The 18,777-nt window shown below is 32.1% G+C and overlaps 2 protein-coding genes across 8 annotated transcripts; one reads left to right on the top strand and one right to left on the bottom strand.

Moving 5' to 3' along the window:
• Positions 1–6,871: 6,871 nt before the first annotated feature.
• Positions 6,872–11,308, top strand: LOC127069368 (armadillo repeat-containing protein 1-like). Its single transcript, XM_051006323.1, has 5 exons — positions 6,872–7,328; positions 7,426–7,612; positions 7,684–8,016; positions 8,085–8,294; positions 8,377–11,308. Exons 2-5 carry the CDS (start codon positions 7,511–7,513, stop codon positions 8,548–8,550), a joined length of 819 nt encoding a protein of 272 aa, XP_050862280.1. The 5' UTR covers positions 6,872–7,328; positions 7,426–7,510; the 3' UTR covers positions 8,551–11,308.
• LOC127069350 (mitogen-activated protein kinase kinase kinase 13) lies at positions 9,501–18,736 on the bottom strand. 7 transcript variants are annotated; one of them, XM_051006269.1, is made up of 13 exons: positions 18,606–18,736; positions 18,346–18,543; positions 16,837–16,982; positions 15,223–15,494; positions 14,877–15,063; positions 14,554–14,745; positions 14,050–14,476; positions 13,751–13,977; positions 13,333–13,660; positions 12,757–13,160; positions 12,432–12,653; positions 12,145–12,340; positions 9,501–12,035 (listed from the first exon to the last, which is right to left on the bottom strand). In XM_051006269.1, exons 2-13 carry the CDS (start codon positions 18,445–18,447, stop codon positions 11,913–11,915), a joined length of 2,826 nt encoding a protein of 941 aa, XP_050862226.1. In that variant the 5' UTR covers positions 18,448–18,543; positions 18,606–18,736; the 3' UTR covers positions 9,501–11,912. The 7 variants fall into 7 exon arrangements, with proteins under 7 accessions (XP_050862226.1, XP_050862227.1, XP_050862228.1 ...); XM_051006270.1 differs by having other exon boundaries at positions 18,346–18,560; positions 18,606–18,725; XM_051006271.1 differs by having other exon boundaries at positions 12,432–12,650; positions 18,346–18,731.
• Between the last annotated feature and the right edge of the window lie 41 nt (positions 18,737–18,777).

Raw genomic sequence — 18,777 nt, 5'->3', positions numbered from 1 at the left:
CGTAATCGACGTCCTTATTAAAGAACCGTCCTTCCAAATCGCTAATCTCGATTGCGCTATTGACAAAAAACAAAAATTTCTTACGACCTCTTACAACTTTTTACGGCAAAACTCGCCGAAAGCTTTCGCCCTTTTCTTCTTCTTCTTCTTCTTCTTCTTCCTCTTCTTCTTCCTATTTCGTTGATACTGACTCTAGGAACTTAATTGAAAATAGATAATTAAGTGCGATTAACGGCGTACACGGAGAGGATTCGAGAAAGCAGTAAACGAACTCTCGACTTGATAGCTTCGTCATCCAACTTTTATAGGACGTAGGACGGATTTGAAACGAGATCGTTTTCAACTAACTTGTTCTTCGTATAGTTCTTGAGAATATATACTATTAGAGAGACAATCCATTTGTCGTTTAGGTCATATAAATATATAGATACTTGTGCTTTTTTTTCTTCCGATAGACATAACGTAGCTGGATATAAGTATTTAGACGCGAAATATACGTATTGGATACGTGATAAGAGAGATTTTCAGTGTCCCATCTGAATAAATAATAATAGTATCTTTTCTACTATCTTATATCCAAATAAACGACATCGATATTTTTAATTAAAATTACTAACACTGCTCGCTGGCCAATCCAACGCCGTACTACTGTTTTTATCCCATTTATCCCATTTTCCTTTTGTCTCGCCGTTTTATTTAGATGTCAAATAATAAAAGTTTCAATATTATTTATCGGCCAGCTCGGTATACACATCGATACGACTAGTTTTGTACGTAAGTAGAAATCATAGAAACGATCTTGTACGTTCGAAAACAAAGATACGTGGATACGTATGAACCGTAAGAACGGTTAATGCATATAAACACATCGTGCGAATAGTTTTGTACGTATATCGATATAAATCATAAAAATAATTTGATACGTACATACAATAGATATAAATTCACGTGGAAAATATCGATGTCACGAGGGCTAGGACACGTAGTTTGGTGAAACGATCGCATGACAGATGACCCGGTGTCGTGGCGACCGAGAACTGGGATTTGCTTTAAATCCATCGATGCGGATCGATTGACTTTAAACGTCCACTCCGGATCGCTTTTTCGCCTGTCCTCATGAATAAAAGAGGAGGCCTCGCGAGCGTTGACGTATTCTCGCGAGTACATACATAGATATCGTACGGGTAACTCTCCATACTGGAAACGATTTCGTTTCAGTCAGCACCCTTTCTACCGCGAAATCCCAAATCTTTCATTCTTCCTATTTTCTTTGTTCGCTTTAAATTCCTCGATCATTTTGCCGACTATTGTCAACCGTTTCCCTCTTTGTTTCCTAATTATAATTGCTCGCATCTAGGAAGATTCGTCGTGACGAACTCGCAAGAAAGATACGAATGACGTTGGAAACGTGCCAAAATATTTATGAATGAAAGAACAGAAAGAAAATCGTATACATAGGCACACGCGTATCCTTATAAATATCTATCTCGCAGTTAAGTTCGTATTTGATCGAAGCTTCCGCGTAAATGCGACTTCAACATTTTCTTTACTAATGAAAATATTACGAATTGTCCTAAACAGAAAGCGAATTTTCATAAAGTTATAAAATGAATTTCTATCGAACGATTCTACCATATTTCCGATATAACTATGACGATGCAAATTTCTATCTACAGAGAAGTGAAATAGCTCTGCGAAACGTCGGTACTTTCTTCGAATAGTTGCGTAGATCAGGGATTAGAAACGATTACTCGCAAATTTTATCCTGCGTAACTTTCCCCGAGTAGTATGCAAATAGATTTAGTATAGTTATTACCTCCAGAACGTCGTTTGTTAATCTGGAACCTGGGATCAAATGATTAGCATTTTCCATGTAGCGATATCATCTGGAACAAAATATTGTATATTTGTTACGTATGGAATGTATAATATACATATATATATATATATATATATGTATATACATGTATGTAAATAATAATACGAATATTATACGCGAATACATATGTATATGTAAATAATATGTAAATAATAAAATGTATATGTAAAAAATAATATGAACGTGTATAACACGTGTGTACAATTCGACAAAAACATTCGTAATTTCGTGTTTGTATAGTACACAGATAATATACTACATCCGGTCGTCACAAAGTTATAACAAAAGTGCTCGATAAAGCGTGGAATATTTAGAGATTGAAAACAGGGTCAAAGAAAATAGGATGCGTCAGCGATTTCGGTTTCGTCGGTAGAAAAACATCTAGTTTCTATCGAAAATAAAAGCATCAACGAGTAAAGCTACTTAACGAAGCGTCTACCATAATTTTTTACTAATATTTAATAAAGAAAGAGAAAAGATACGATCACGAAATTAACTCAACATCGAATCGTGAAAATGATTTATCGACGAGATAAGAAAATTAACTTTCTTTAAACAATTATTATTGTATATTTACGATATTGTTACGTCTTTTGATGAAAATAAAAAATATGAATTCACGCAATTAGAGGAAGAAAAAAAAAATTTTCTATGTACACAATGAAGAAGCGTGTTTCATCGATATTAAGAAAACGATGAATAGTAATGTAAGTTCGCCGTACGATAAGTATCATACTTGCGTGTTTGCGTGAATTGTAATATTTCGTAGTGGCACAAAATGGCACGTAGTTGAAGGTACAAACTTTAGGTCGAGCTATGTAAATTACCTTTGTGAAAAGTCATTGAAAAAATATCGTTATTGAGATGGGTTGTCTAGGTGTTAATTAAAATCAAATCAAATAAAAATGTGTATAACGAGATAAACAGCAGGGATAAGCAATTAAGCCAAGATAAATTACTATCTATTTGGCTAACGAAACATCATTAAGAGATACTAATTGCCTCTCTTAATAGATTTACGGTGCATCGAACGTTACATTTTCAACAACGAGATATCTCTCGGAACAATATTATTTCGAGAGTAGACTTGATATGACACACGTACATAGGTACATATAAGTAGATACATAAGCGTGTATATTGGTGTGAATACATAACGTAGCCAGATTCGAAGAAAATTCTCAACGCATTCGTACAGATCTTACTTCTCGCATTACCATATTCCACTTCGATGGTCATCGTTGGAAAGTTTCTCCCTTTTCAAAAGAACGCTCGACTTCTTCTTGTTCTCGTTCAGCACATCTCGCTGATTGGCAACCGTGGAATACGGATTCGTGTTCCGTTCTTCATCGAGAATACTGCCACTTACATTGCTACGGTTTTTCCTACAAAATCGTACCCTAGAATTTCTTTCAAGGCTAGTCGCTATATTTCTACGTTCTTACGTAATGTACGAATCTATACTCTAGTTTTATATTTCACAACCTGTGATTTGGACGTTCCGAATTTATCATCTCGGTGAATATTATATTATATCTAGATTATAATATTAATATTATATTAGCATGGAATATGAATACATATATATATATATATTCCGTGGAATAATTTATAAATTATATGTATACTTATTTACGCGCTGATCGGATACATGAGCGTATAAATAATCAATAGTAAAACGTATCGTGTCTGATATACCATATGTACTTGTATACGTCGACGACAGAGAATTAATCGCCTAAGTTTTTCTTTTTGTGTCCTGACAAAAGGACCGATCAACGTTCCATCGATGTCATAATAAAATATTTCGTCGATATAACCGATACGCGTTCAACGGTTAAACGAGACTAATGCAGCGTCTACATATATATTATATAGTTCTTGATTCGCATTGCACACCGACGGCACCGAGAGAGTACAAATGGAAATCGGTATTTCTCTGTCGTGAAATTGCATCCATTGCACAAATGTGTAGCTTCCTATTCGTACATATATAAAAATAATGAATTAGTATTAGAACGGTTTTCTTTTTCCGAAGAACATGAGGTAGAGATAGAGACGAAAGAATTTTATTACATTTATTTACTTTTTTCTTTTTTTATTTTTTTTATCGTAAACTCGTTCACCTCGATCTTCTATCGATATAAATCTTTGAGAAAACGTGACTCGATGTCTACGAGCGAATATATGACTCTATTTACGATCAAGAATAGATGGATGAACGAAAAAGAGGAAGAGACAAAAACAAAAATAGAAAATGACGGAGATAAAAATTGATTGTGTCGAACGTAACATCGAATTCGAGAGAAAAGATAGATCGATATAATTTTGTAAAATGTTTTGATAATAATTTTGTCCATAAAGAGGAAGGATAATGTCGATTATCGTTAAGATTTCTCGAGAATAAAAATCTTGTTCATTTCTTATCTCCCTCCCCCATCCTCTCTCTCCTCTCTCTCTCTCTGTCATTTTTTAATTCTTTCGATTAGCTATACCTGTACATATGTACATACATCAAGGACACACATAAATATCTTTGAAAGTTGTACAGAAATTCTGCTTACTCTGAATAAACCTATCTGTTGTTGTGTGTATAGACGATTCCGATATTCGCGAGCTTTGTTCATCAGAGCGTATGCCTATTTACAGTTCGTCTCTTGATGTGTGCATACTGCAGCATCCGTGCAGAAATTCATCGTACTTGGAAATTTACCGAGAGCACCGTGTTGACTTCTCTATGCGCGCACGTACACAGCTATGTTCTCCAAGAATATTAATAAAAAAGGTATAATGACGATAATGATCGGAAAATTGAAGGTTAATAAAAAAAATATTTTCGACAAAGCTAAAAATTTCATGTTTCCGAGATAACAATTTGTAATGCTTCATTTTGTACATCCGGTATATTTCCGTCGCTTATTTAATTACGTAAAATATAGAATATTTTACGAATGAATGACTTATAGTTTTATCATTTTTTCAATTCTTACAAAAAGGATTGTCGAATTTCATGTAGCATCGAGTTCTTGGATCATTTGTTTGTTTGTTTAATAAATAGTCCGTCTTAATAGCAAACACAGATAACGAAATAATAAAGTGTCGATTTCAGTGTTTCGTTCTAACTCTTCTCTCTCTCTCTCTCTCTCTCTCTCTCTCTCTCTCTCTTCCTTCGTTAAAAGCAGGCATTTTTATCAACGTCACGGTTAGAGATTCATTGGTAAAGCTCCGTGAATAGTACGAATCCTCGAGAATCTCTTCGAAGAGTGATTACAAAAGATAGTAAAATTACAATGGGAATCCGATCCATGATAGTATCGAGTTACAATAGAAAAAATATTAGAGCTCGCTGATTCACGTGTCTCAGCTGACAATTTCGATTGTTCCTTAAAGTTACATAAATTACTTTTTTTTTATTCCAATAATAAAAAATGTATATTCGATTAAAAAAGATTTTTGTAAACTATTTTGTTGATAACGTAACTCTATTTTTTTGTTTACTCATAATTAAGATATAATTTATAAGCCTCGACCCAGCATAAAATATTATTTATATATAATATTATAATAGTTTATTATTATTTTTTACTGAAAATTCTTATATATTATTTATTTATATTTTATTATACATTATTGTTACGTATAACATTGCTGTCATATTTTTGTTTACTTTGAGACGAAAGTTGGAAAAATAAATAAAATATATAAATAATATTTGGCAAAGAGAATATTCGTCCGACCCTGTGGTGCGTTTCTTGCGACTGACGACGATATCCACCCTGTATCGACCCAGCAACGCCCACCCAAAGAACAGCTCCCACCATGGACTACCGACCCATCTACTACTAGCAAGCAACTCGTACAATTTCATCCAAAAATCTAAACGCAATGCGACGCACCGCATGCGGATGGCCTTCTCTTCATAAAAGTTTTATGACTTTTTGAAACGCTGTCTTTTGAAAAATCATAAAAATCCACTCTTTTCTTATTTACTATTTACATCATAAAATATCTTATCCCATCAAGTATTGAATCCTAATATATTTGGGGTTACCCCATGTACATATATATATATATATGTATATATGTATGTATAACCTAAAAATCTATTTTATGAAATTATTTCGAAATTATAAAAAAACAAAATTAGACCGATTTTTTAAATATCCTTTTGCTACAAAACAAATTATTTATTTGTATGGAATTTAGAAAATTTATATGCTATGGCATATGTGATATGAAAATTTGACAAAATGTAACCTAAATTTCATTTTATAAAATAATTCGTAAATTATAGTCATAAAATTATACAAATTTTGTCAAGTATCATATTTTTTCAACATAACAAATTATCTCCTCGTATAAAAATTTGAAAATCTTTATAAAAATAAATATATACGTTATGTTATACATACATATCAAATACAAATCTGATAAAAGATATTATTGTAAATATATATGCGTGTATATTTCTTACCCATAACGAATAAAAATGGACGTATTCTTATTTAATAAACAATCAACGAAGACTCCAAGCGTTGTTTATATGTTTCAATAGAGAAAATATAGGCACACATTGATCGTCAACAACTTATAAATTATTACAAGAAACGAATACGTATTCAGCGAGGAGATACACAGCTTTCACATATGGCGCGAATAAAAGAAAGTCACTACGAAAAAATCGCGCCAATTATGCAACACTGGCGCCGTCTGGCGTCGCTACTAGGAATCTTTACTAGGGATCTGCATAAATTTAAATTTAATTAATAAATTATTAAAACAATATTAACGATAAAATCTTGAATCAGTATAGTGAAAATTTTACAATTCCAATGTTCTTTTCTAATATAATAAGTGAAAATCGTTAAAAAGGTTATAGAAATTTATACGTCCAATTTAGACGCCATATTATACTACTTGATACAAAAATAGAGTTCGATTCTTTTATTTTCATTTGTTTCATTTTTATCATTTTTCTTCTCTTTTCTCATCTTACTATTCTTTTGGTTTATTCTTTATCGCATCTGTAATTATTTTTACACCAATGTTAGCTTTATTCATGCAATTATTTATTGTCCCTTACTATCCTTGTAAAACTGATTCTAAACTTTCCTTTTTCTCACAATCATTAGAAGTTGTCTGAGCTATATAAACGATCGACTCGTACATGTAGTTATAGAAATCAGATGGAAAAGCACGTTTGGCGCTAGGAGTCAACTCGCATTTTCTGATAGTAAATAGAAAGTACTCGTTCTAACAGCTCTTTTTGTTTGCAACGTGCTCGTTAAACTTCCTTTTGTGATACCCTTTAACGTTTATTTAATTAATTTATTTTTATACTTAGTTAAATAATTCTTGATCCTTAAAAAAAAAAGAACGTTTCGTTCCTACTGTATTTTTATAAGATACAGTATGTTTAATTTACTTAACTTTTATCGTGACGAACAGTGTAAGTTGTTGTTTATGTTGTGAAATATGGTGTATACTGTAATATCTGTCTATCAGTGAAAATAAAAAATATATATATATGTATCTGATTATTTCAGAAGATTGAATGTTTGTAATCATCAAGTTTCATTACTGTGGTGCACGGGTTTCCAAAATAATTCCCGTTTACGTTACGTGTACAAAATGGAAACGGAAGAATATGATAATCCTAAGGAAATAAGAGCAACATTAGAAACATATAAGAAGTTAGCTGACGATTTTTCTAACCATGACACAATCTTAAAGGTGAAACATAATATTTTTTTTCTCAGTTCATCACATAAATTCAATCTTATCATATATCGTTGTTATTACAGGATAAAACGGTGTTGTCCTACATAGCTTATATTCTCGAAGTACCTTATTTAGATATTATTAATCTCTCATTAGATATTTTGGAATTGTTTATTAAAAATGCTGATAATTATTTACACATAACCTCTACTTTTGGAATAAGAGAAGCCTTAGACGCCGTTGTAAACAGATTTATATTGAGTGAACCAGAAATATCTAAAAGGGCACAACATCTGAAAGATAACATAGAACGTATGAAACCACCCATATATAATTTACGTAGTAGGTGCAGGATCATCGAACGAAAAAAATTAAAAACTCATGTAATTGTATTACATGTCCAAGGCTTGTTACCGGTAAGTTTGCTTTTTCTTGGATAAAAACTATCTTAATTAATGATTTTTATGTTTAATATTAAAAATAGGAGACTAGATCTGAACTGGAATCTACACTGATCAAAATTGAAGGATTGATATCTCTTGTGATAGACGTTGAACATCAACGCGTTACCATGCGTACATTGAATAACGTTACAGCTAAACTAATTGCTGAAGCTATACAAGAAAATTTAGATAACATGGAGGCATGGCTAGTTACAAAAAATAAATTCAATCAAGAATTTCTAGTTAGACTGGTAATTTGCTTTCTTTGCTGGATTAGTAATGTGACACATATGTAAAAATATTGACAAAATTAATGATAATTCTATGTCTTAGACCCATAAAGAAGATACCGATGACATTGAGAATATGCCAGAATACTTACCGGAAGAAGAAGAGCAAGAAGATGGAAAAGAAGGAGTCGTATCTTTATTTAGTGGTTTAAGACAAAGTGCTTCGTCGTTATACAAATCTACAGCAGAATTTCTTCATAATTCTTTTTATTGGTAAATCATTATTGATAAATTAATCAGTTCGAATCATGAAACTGTTCTGCAAATAAGAACATATTTAATGAATCTTTTCATTTATATGACTAAAGACTTTTAAATCAATAGTTATTATTTATGATGATCTAAATATCACTTTTTATGGATATATTTGTTCTCTTTAAATTTTGGTTTCTCTTTATAAGAGTATAGCATTATAAATATTGTAAAGATAACAAAAAGTCTCGTGCATGTACCTATTTATCAAGTTCATATTTGAACTATAATGTACATATATCTCGAATTATCTCGAATTTTCTTAAAAAAAATAAAGATGTGTTGTAAGTTATATAGAATTATATGTGATCAAAAACAATTAAATCTTTTAGGCTTTTACTTATTTACTTATTTATGCTGCGTATGACTTCTTAAAAATAACATATTATACATCAACGTATTAATCGTCAATTTTAATTTAACAATTTCCAACGCAAATTATATTTTAATGTTTAAAAAGTATACATCTAACGTTGTTAAATGTTATAAAAAAGATTCGTAAAGAGAATGGATATTATGAATATAAAAAATGTGTTATTTAGAATAAAGCATAATGATGCATTGTTCGATAATTATCGTTTTCTCCTTTTTTTTTTTCTTTTTTTTCATATCAATAGTTAAAATATTAAAATATTCCCTAAATAGAAGGAGCGAGACAATGACGATAATTCTATAAATGTTTAGAAGAATTGTTAATTGCAAAGTTCAAACTATCATTGTATTTTTTATATAAATGTGAAAAAAAAATTCTATCATTTCTCAGGTACTTTTTGCAATATTCCTATAGTAATATTCGATATATAATATTCTAAGTTAATACATATAATGTATATGTACCATATAGTGCAATATTTAAAAATATTTAAATTAATGTTAGTTTAATAAAATAGTAATTAAATCACAAAGTCACGCACATTAGGCCGTATCAATGAACTTTATTATACATAACATTAATTTTTGTGTAGCATTTCTATTATCAAAGAATAATAGACTTAATCAAATTAGCTGCCAATGCATGGAAAGGGATAATGTACACACTCGTGTGTGTAGCCGTCAGCATAAATATGTTGAATACAACATATATAATTCTTATACAAAGTATACTTCTACACACTTTATAAATCATCTTAATCAAGTGAGCACATCAATACATTGCCTATAATCTTAAAGTACTATTCCTTTAAATCTACATTGTATTGTCCATATTTACAGACATATAATAATTGTCATTAAGGCAATCTGAGTTTCAAAGCAGGTACAATAGATGGATGCGAAATATTACGTTGTAAAATATAGAGTAAACTATATTTCACAGTCAGACGCGCATAAGAGAGCTGCGTAATAGTTTCATTGCTTGTAATTTGACAGAATGAGTATATCGTCAGAATACAATTAAACGCTATCATCAAAATTTGTTTCTGAACTCAGATTTTATGACTTTTATAATTTTCTATATAAAATGATTTATTTAAATGGTAAGCTAGACTAAAATGACGGACTTCAATATATATATATATATAATAATAATAAGAATCATTATTTCGTTCTAACGATGATCTAATGACTAAAAATTAGGAAAAATGCATGAATTATGTTATCTGCTTTGGAAAACAGAATGAGTATAAACAATTAAGTACAATGTGTGTGTGTGTGTGTGTGTGTGTGTATGTATTTAGTATTAAATATGTCACCCGCGCGTTATATCTTTAATGACAATTGTACATACATATTGCTTTTATCAGCTCTTATTTATTCTCTCTTTTTATATTTATCTCTTTTATTTTCATTTTATATTGGTGTTTTCTTAAATTTAGAATCATGTAAGAACATATACCTAGAACCTCGATTATCCGAAACTACTATGGAATTGATCTCTTTGAAATAGAACATTTTTTTCGGATAATCAAATTCAATGACAATACTCAACTTTATCATGCTATTGTATTTATAAAGGAAATCATTTTTTTCAATCATTATTTTTAAATAGTCGAGAATATACGAATATTTTAATTAAATTAGTAATAATATTTTATTATAAGTTCTTTTCATTTTGTTTATACACTTAAATGTAATATTTCGAATAATCAAAATTCTATTAGATGCCATATTATGTTTCAGGAATTATTTTGAAAGACTATACTTTGTATATATATATATATATATAGCAACTATCTTTTCGAATTTATATAAATTGACGCGCTTTATACAAATGGCCATCAGTACTCGTGTCACGTTAATTACCTAATTATTGTTAACATTTATTTTCTTCTTCGTTATTTGTGAAAAATACTTTCATTATCCTTTCTAAAGTGAAATCTCTGCTCCTATGCAAAATGTTTGCAACATACTATTATTTGATCTACTTCTTTCGCATGCTATTCATAATGAAATTGTGATATTGTTCTAAATAGTTTATACAAAATAAATTCGTTAAACCCATCATACAAATTACTGGAATGATCAATTTGTTAATGCACTCAGATATTTGTACAGGATATATAATCCAAAGTCTTATCGCATTGTACCATTACTGATTATGACTTACCAAAGACAATGTTTATACAATGTTTATTTGGTATACTAGAAGAGAAACTATTTTTATAATTGTATCTTTATATCAGTTGAACTTGCGTCAAGAATTATTTCCAAGTCGTTTACAAAGGTACAATTTTACGTTATATAACACAAAGGAACTATAAATAAAGGAAATAACCATAAAGAAATGAGATGATCTTTCATGGAACAAGATGAATTGACGAATGAGTTACTGAAAAGTAAATCATGATGTTTACATTGTTAATCACGTTCAACCTCCTGATGCACTAAATAAGTAAATTTCTATATACGATCTATATCTACGATATAAAAGAAATGTCTCAGCATTCAATAAATACATCCCCATAGCTTTGACGATTTGAATTGTCGCGAATGTAGAAAAAAAAAATTGAACGTGCTAAGTGTATTGATTTTTTCGTTGTAAAATTTAGCAAATATGATAAAAATTCAGTAAACAACGTAGTAAAAATTCAAATTCCTGTCCTGATATTACTTTCTATTTGTTATTTGTATTTATTACGATCTTATTTGTATGATCTATAGATATATCTGAAATTATATGGATTTTTTTTGTTTTACTTAGAAATTATGCATGGCGGATACAATCTAAGAAATATATACCCTGAAATAGACAAGCATCTGGAATACGTAATATAAGCTGTAAAAAATAAAAATAGATGAAACATGATTACTTAAATGACCAATATTGCAGGTGACATTATATATTGGAAATCATTCTTAAATGAGACGTAAAAACGATACTAATACGAACTATATATTACTTTTCAACCTTATTACGTTAGCATTGTTTGGTTGAGATGCAATAGTAATCTCACTGACTTCATCCGTTTCCGACTGACTTGAAGAATCCGAACCATCATGTATTCCTTTCCTCTGAATAACAGTTAAGCGATAAGAGAACGCGTTAAATGTAAATTTATAATTTCCAACTAATCGTATAAAATACGGTCATTTACCTTTAAATTGATCATATTAAATTTACCTTTTGTGAATGATGAATATTGCGAAGGACCCTTTGAACGTCAGGATTACTTTCTAATGTAGAGGATTGACTGGACGGAGGATGTGAATATTCTGAAGTATTCTCCTCATCAGAGGCCAATACTCCTTCTATTCTAACGGTTGCTTGTTTAAATCTTCTTAATCTACAACCTGGACCAATTGGCCTTCTTGCAATACTAGAAATATAGATACACGTTTGTATTAACTTCGAAATCGCGCAAATACACACCTTTTATCTGTATATAACTTATTTAATAACGAATGTACCTTCTACGTCTAAGAGAATAACTATAAGTATAATTTGGGTCTTCTCCTTCTTCGTCGGACCAACTTTCCTCGCAAGCATCATCCTCCTCACGATCGCACAGAGTATTTACAAATTCCGAACAGGACCTCACTCTATTCTCAGACTGTTCTTGTGATATATTTAAAGTACTCGTGACAGAACAATAGTTCGCTGGCAGTTTCGTAGGCTCATCCTTACCCCTGCTACAAGACGCATTTATTGTATTTATTAATGACTTCTGCTCGTTACGAAATAACGTAACAAAAAATATTCACGTATAATACATCAGATTAAAAGTAATTTTACCTGTGTGATTTTATTACTTCGTCACAATTTCCATTATCCATAGGCGAAATAAGGCGATTAGCATTTATAATTTCCGTCACTTTTCTACCGAGAGTCTCAAGATTATCGTCGTCACTGCAGTCTGCCAATCGTTCATTTCCATTCGTATTATTTTCGTGCTCAGGGTCTGGACTAGAACAAGAACTAGACTGCATTTTACAATGAGTATCAGACAAAATTGGATTCCCATTGAAATATTCTATAGAGTGTTCAGCCATAGACCGCGCATCGATACCATCTATCGAAGATTTTTCTGTTATCGAAGAATTCATTGAGTTTTTAATGGAACTCACGACATTTCCACTTATATCCGTTAAATCTGTTTGAGTCTGATTATCGACTAGCCTCGCCGTTATTTCGTTGCTCTGGAATAAATGGTAACGCCTTCACTATTCCTATATTACGATACTCTACATTTTTTTTTTTTTTTTTTTTTTTTGATATAATAGAATTATTACGATTTAATAAGAAAGTTATGAACGAATTATAGGCATAAATGTAAATATTAACGATTTTTCTTCATAAAATAGTCTCTACCTTTCTCTCACGATGAGGACTCGATCTTGGACTACAATTCACACCACAACCAGATCCAACTCTTCGGTGTCTATATTTCCATTGCTTAAAATTATTATTATTCGATGCTAATACAGTCTCTGGTTGATTCGCTTCGTTCAACTGTGTAAAAGTGGTTGCTTTAGCAGGGCTTAACGGATAATCAACAGGAGATGATGGCGTAGTGGGAGTTGAGGAGGTTGAAAACTGTATCGTGGGATTTCTTCTACGATATAATCTTTCCTGTGCTTTCAAAAGCGGATGTACAAGACGTTTTTTACATTGTTTGTATCCCGATTGTTGTTCTCTTCTACAAATATAACAAATGAAAGAGAATAAAAACGTTTGAATGGCTTAACGTAAATTGTGTCTCAATGTAAAGGTCGTCAATATATCTCACTTTATTACGTCTCGTTCACGCTGTTCCAGCTGCAATAACACAGCACTTAATTCCAAATAAAGATTATTAGTACGTTCAAGTTTACGTTCATAATGTTCTCTTATATCCTGAGCATGCCTCAATTCATCTTCTCTTCGTCTAATTAAATCGGCCTCGAATCGAGGACTACTGGAGCTATTTGATTGCATTTGTTTCATATGAACCCTTATTTCTTTTTTCCAAGATTGCTGTAATTAAAAGGTCATTTTATTTTATTACACTGAAATATCTAGAAATATTGATTATAAGTTTAGTCTTACTTGTGATTTAAAATATTCATCAGATTTTGTACAGAGCACTTCCACAGCTGCAATACCAAGATGAATTTCAATATGTTTGAAGGAAGGCCTGTTACGAGGTTTAGCTGCCCAACACTGTTTCACAAGTAATCTGTACCCTTCTGGACAACTCGCCGGAATGGGCAAATGAAGAGAGTTGTTTCCTACACCCCAAATAATAGCCGATGAATCAACATCTTTGTAAGGTATTTCTCCGCTTAATAATTCCCAGAGTACGACACCGTAAGACCATATATCAACTTTTTCTGAGCAAGGTTCATTTCTAATTATTTCTGGAGCCATCCATGCAACGGTTCCAGCAAAACTCATTCTGGTACTAATTTCATTCCATTCTCTGCTAGTACCAAAATCACTGATTTTCACGACTTCTCCTTGACCTATTAGAACACTTCATAACACGAAATAGATTATAAAAATACGCCAATATAATATAAAGAAATATCATTAACAAAATTATACACTTACTTTGGACTTTTGAGATCTCTATGTATAATTTTATGAGAATGAAGATAAGCCATTCCTGCTGCAATTTGTTTCGACCAAGACACTAATCTGGTAGGTGGGACTGGTTCCCCAGCTCTTAATAAATCGTATAAAGGTCCATATGGGCAAAACTCCATAATTATGCAATAGCACGGTGCTTGAGTACACACTCCCCTAAAAGTATTACGCGTTAGAATAGATATAAGAGGATCTTATACGTTTCTATAAAAAGTACTTTTGTATATAAAAAGTTTTTTTAGTTATCGCACATATAACAAATATTTATTTTTAATCGATCGACTTACTTAAATTGTACTATATTCGGATGATTTAATTTTCGTAAATGCCGTATATCAGTCTCACGTGGTTCCCTTACTTTTTTAACAGCTACCACCTCTTTGTTCAATTTACCGCTAAAAACTGCTCCCTGAGCTCCAGAACCCAACCATTTAAGTTCACTAATGGATTCAAACGGTATTTCCCAATCATCGGCTATAATAAAATATGATTTATATCATTTGTATACAATACTAATCATCATGCTTTCCTACTTTATATGATACTGAACTTTTAAATATTAATTATATTAAAAAAGTTCGGTAATAATAAGAAGAGCGTGCATAAGTATACACATATAAAAATGGTGCTTACTTTGATGTCCTTTAATTTTTTCATTGACAGCAGCCTTCGATAGCATAGTCCAAACGGGTCGCATACATCCTAATATTCCTTCCACCCAGCTCGATCTTTGAGCGTCTAAACTAACAGATCCTGAGGTACATTTTGTTGCAAATTCGCTACAATTACTGTTGCTGTCCGAATTCGTTTGATTGCTATTGTGTATTTGAACTTGCGTATCGTTAATAATTGGTCCTCCTGCGATTCCACTTAGTTGACCTAACTCTTCCTGAATGCATAGCATGCTAAAGCATAATCATAAATTATTTCTAGTTATTCTGCCAAATATACACCATATCATATTATTTCAAACGCATACGACAAAGAAAAAATGCTATTGTTCCCTTTCGATTAAAAAATAAAATTCTAGCCAATAGCATAGTTCATAGAATTCTAAGAGACTTCGAATGTTACCTACCACTCCATACATGTCGCGTATGCACGTCACATTTCGTGACGTCGTACGCATCGCGTGCACGAGCTGTGTACGCGCGCACGAGACGATTCTCGCAGACAACGAATAACAGTCATTAATAATACTTCATTATAAATGAATCGTCATTGTATAATAACAAGAGACATCTTAATCACGTTATAAGGATAATTTCATTTTGATAAGAGAATCGAAAAAGATAAAAAAAAAAAACACATCGAAATTTCTTGACAGATCAAACGATACGGTAGATTTTTTACCGTCCTTATCTGATCTACTATTTTATATGTGTAGGTTATTCGTGAAACGTCGACGACGTCGTTCATTTTGGTCGACGACATAATCGTAAAATATATATTTACAATCGTATCCTTTCATTTTTAATCGCGAACCAAAGAGGAATTATTTACTAAAAGCTCGTCCAATACTATTAAATTTATTTTCGAGCTCACCTCTTTGTATCAACGTTCTTTGGTACATCGACGGCGACGACTACATCAGGCTGTACTTGCACTTTCTTGGAAAAAAACCGCGCGAGAACCATTGTGCTATACGTGATACATGCATCAAAAGGCCAACGTTTCGTACGCCGGATAAAAACAACACCTTACGATCTGTTTCTCCACGCACTTGACGAAAGGAAGTAGATTCAGCCGAGAAAATATGTACAAAGCCATACAAGATAAACGCCATACACACAAACATACCGAAGCGTGAGATAAACTGATACAACCTGCCGACAGAGGGCTAACGTTCGCTGTTTCTCTTTCTCTCTCTCTCTCTCTCCCTCCCCCTCTCTATCGCTCAGTTAAGTTTGATTTACAACAAAACATGTGACTTCGTTTGGTTCAAGCGCAAAAATTTTCAAAAACAAATTTGATCCGACTCGTAAATAATATGTGTATATATATATATGTATGTATGTACGTATACACACACATACCAATTTGTATATTTATAATAATTTTGAAAATAATATTAAATGATATCATATATAGATAAGATACAAATAAGATCATATAGATAATAGAAAAGAGAAAGAAATTTATACATAAGCTTAATTAATTATTACAAATTAGAAATAACAAGCTACTCTTTATCGAAGTATCTTTTTCGTCTCATCTTAACGTTAAAGTGTAATTTATTTTTCACACCTATTTGTAAATATATGTGCCTCTGGATGAGAAGTGGATAAGATGACTTGGTTCACTTCGGACGAAGTGACTGGTTCCTGAGATTCGAGATTGAACATCTCAGGTTGGGCTATCTTCTCGGCTTCAGCAGGAGTACGCATTATTATCTGTGAATTGATATTTTAATCCTGAAAAGAAATAGAGAAATGATAAACAAAAAGCTGTAATAAGATAATACACCGTTGGAATTCAAATTGTTATTCGTATTAACCAAATACGTTTTAAACAATGCAAATGTATAATGGAGGTTTCTCAAAATTTTCCTTTTGATATACGTTACTTACTTTGAATTTTGTTAAGTGTAATTATTGCAACTTTCGACGATTATAATATTTACATTATTTTATACATATACATCTATAATTTATCTAATATGATATAATTCATAATTACTTTGCACTTGTACGGTGGAAACGTACGTACATTGTTCGTAATCGTAATATTTATTTAATAAACAATCGGCTGTAATCACGAGGAACGATCGAACGAAACATGTTCTTATCCAAGAATGCAATGTATCACAATTCTGTTCTACATCCGTGCATTGAAATCACTCGATAAAGCCGGTGATCGCGATGCGAAGCCTACTCGTAATATTTAACATCGTCGAATCCAACCCCAACAACTTATTATTGCTACGATATATAACATCGCGATCATCGCATTACCATTACTTAATTTAGTTACGATAAAGTAGGAGAGGCGATAAAAAAGTTACAAATCTTTATAAAATTCTCGAATCTTTTCCTTTCTTTGTAGCGTCGGCCATTTCAACATCAGCCTTGAATTTCGATCTATGAGATACAGATCTAATCGATTGTAAAAGTAATAGTAACAAACTACGAGCAGTCGATCGAGTTAATTTAAGAATGAAAATCTTTTTATTGTCAATAATATTTGTAAACAAATTGAAGAAGGTCGATCATAAAAGAAAATTTAAATCGAACGAATGGGAAAATAGATTGAAAGAACAGCGATGATGATAATAATAATAATAATAACAACAACAATAATAATAATAATAAAAAGAAAAGAAAATGGACGATGGTTTCCAGGATACAATGGAAAGGAAAAGAAAAGAGATAAAATTTGGGCTGGATTAAAAGATGGTCTAAATGCATGAAAAATAAAAAGCGTCGTACTACGTTCGATACGTAACCTGGCCATGTCGTATTCGAGGAGTAAAAAACATAGGCATCGCATGGCATCGACCCCTTCCGGCTACCGAGCGACTTACGACGGACGAATCAGCGGTCTCGTGGGAGGGCAAAAAAAAAAGAAAAAAAAAGAGAGAGAAAGAGAAAGAGAGACAGAGAAAGAAAGAGAAAGAAAAAAAAGAAAGGGGAACGCGTCGAGGGAGTGAGAGCGCAAGCGGGTACGCGCGCGCTGCTGAACGCGCAAGTGTGTCCGTGCGTGTGACGGACGCTTTATCGATTCGACGAGTTTAATGCCCAATCCCTTTTTCTTTACCTGCACGAAGAGTGCTTCTTCCCGAGATGATAATTTTTCGTGAATCATTCTGAAGATCGCTTTTTTTTCAGCGTCCCAACGACAGACGTTTTCGCGATCCATTCCTTTTTCTGTTAGGATCGTCCAGACATTCGTAGTCCTTCTCCTTTTATCCTTGTCCCTGTTAGATTTTCTCAAGTTCTTTTCACCTTTGTTATACTACACAAAGAACACACCTATTATCGAATATATCCCCTTCATTCTGAAACAACACTACTCACTCACGATCCCATCGCAACTGTGGTCGAATAGCAAAAATTATTATTATTTCTGTTGACAGTCATTAAAGACACGCGCCATGCAAACTACGCGACGACGAAGCGCGACACATACGCGTCCAACGGGTACTGAACAAAATGGCGCTATTATTTTGCCTCCTTTCGACGCTAGGCA

Source organism: Vespula vulgaris, chromosome 15, assembly GCF_905475345.1.
Source record: "Vespula vulgaris chromosome 15, iyVesVulg1.1, whole genome shotgun sequence".
Lineage (NCBI taxonomy): Eukaryota > Metazoa > Arthropoda > Insecta > Hymenoptera > Vespidae > Vespula > Vespula vulgaris.
Note: the sequence above shows the minus strand (reverse complement) of the source record. Positions and strands in the feature narration are given on the sequence as shown.

Excerpts from the sequence above, each read along its gene's own strand:
- LOC127069350 (XM_051006269.1), bottom strand. The coding sequence starts at position 18,447 with ATGGATCGCGAAAACGTCTGTCGTTGGGACGCTGAAAAAAAAGCGATC. Across the intron at positions 13,161-13,332 it reads GTCCTCATCGTGAGAGAAAG|AGCAACGAAATAACGGCGAG; the intron begins GTAGAGACTATT and ends CATTTATTCCAG. Across the intron at positions 12,036-12,144 it reads ATATTCATCATTCACAAAAG|AGGAAAGGAATACATGATGG; the intron begins GTAAATTTAATA and ends ACTGTTATTCAG.
- LOC127069368 (XM_051006323.1), top strand. The coding sequence starts at position 7,511 with ATGGAAACGGAAGAATATGATAATCCTAAGGAAATAAGAGCAACATTA. Across the intron at positions 8,017-8,084 it reads ATGTCCAAGGCTTGTTACCG|GAGACTAGATCTGAACTGGA; the intron begins GTAAGTTTGCTT and ends TATTAAAAATAG. Across the intron at positions 8,295-8,376 it reads AAGAATTTCTAGTTAGACTG|ACCCATAAAGAAGATACCGA; the intron begins GTAATTTGCTTT and ends TCTATGTCTTAG.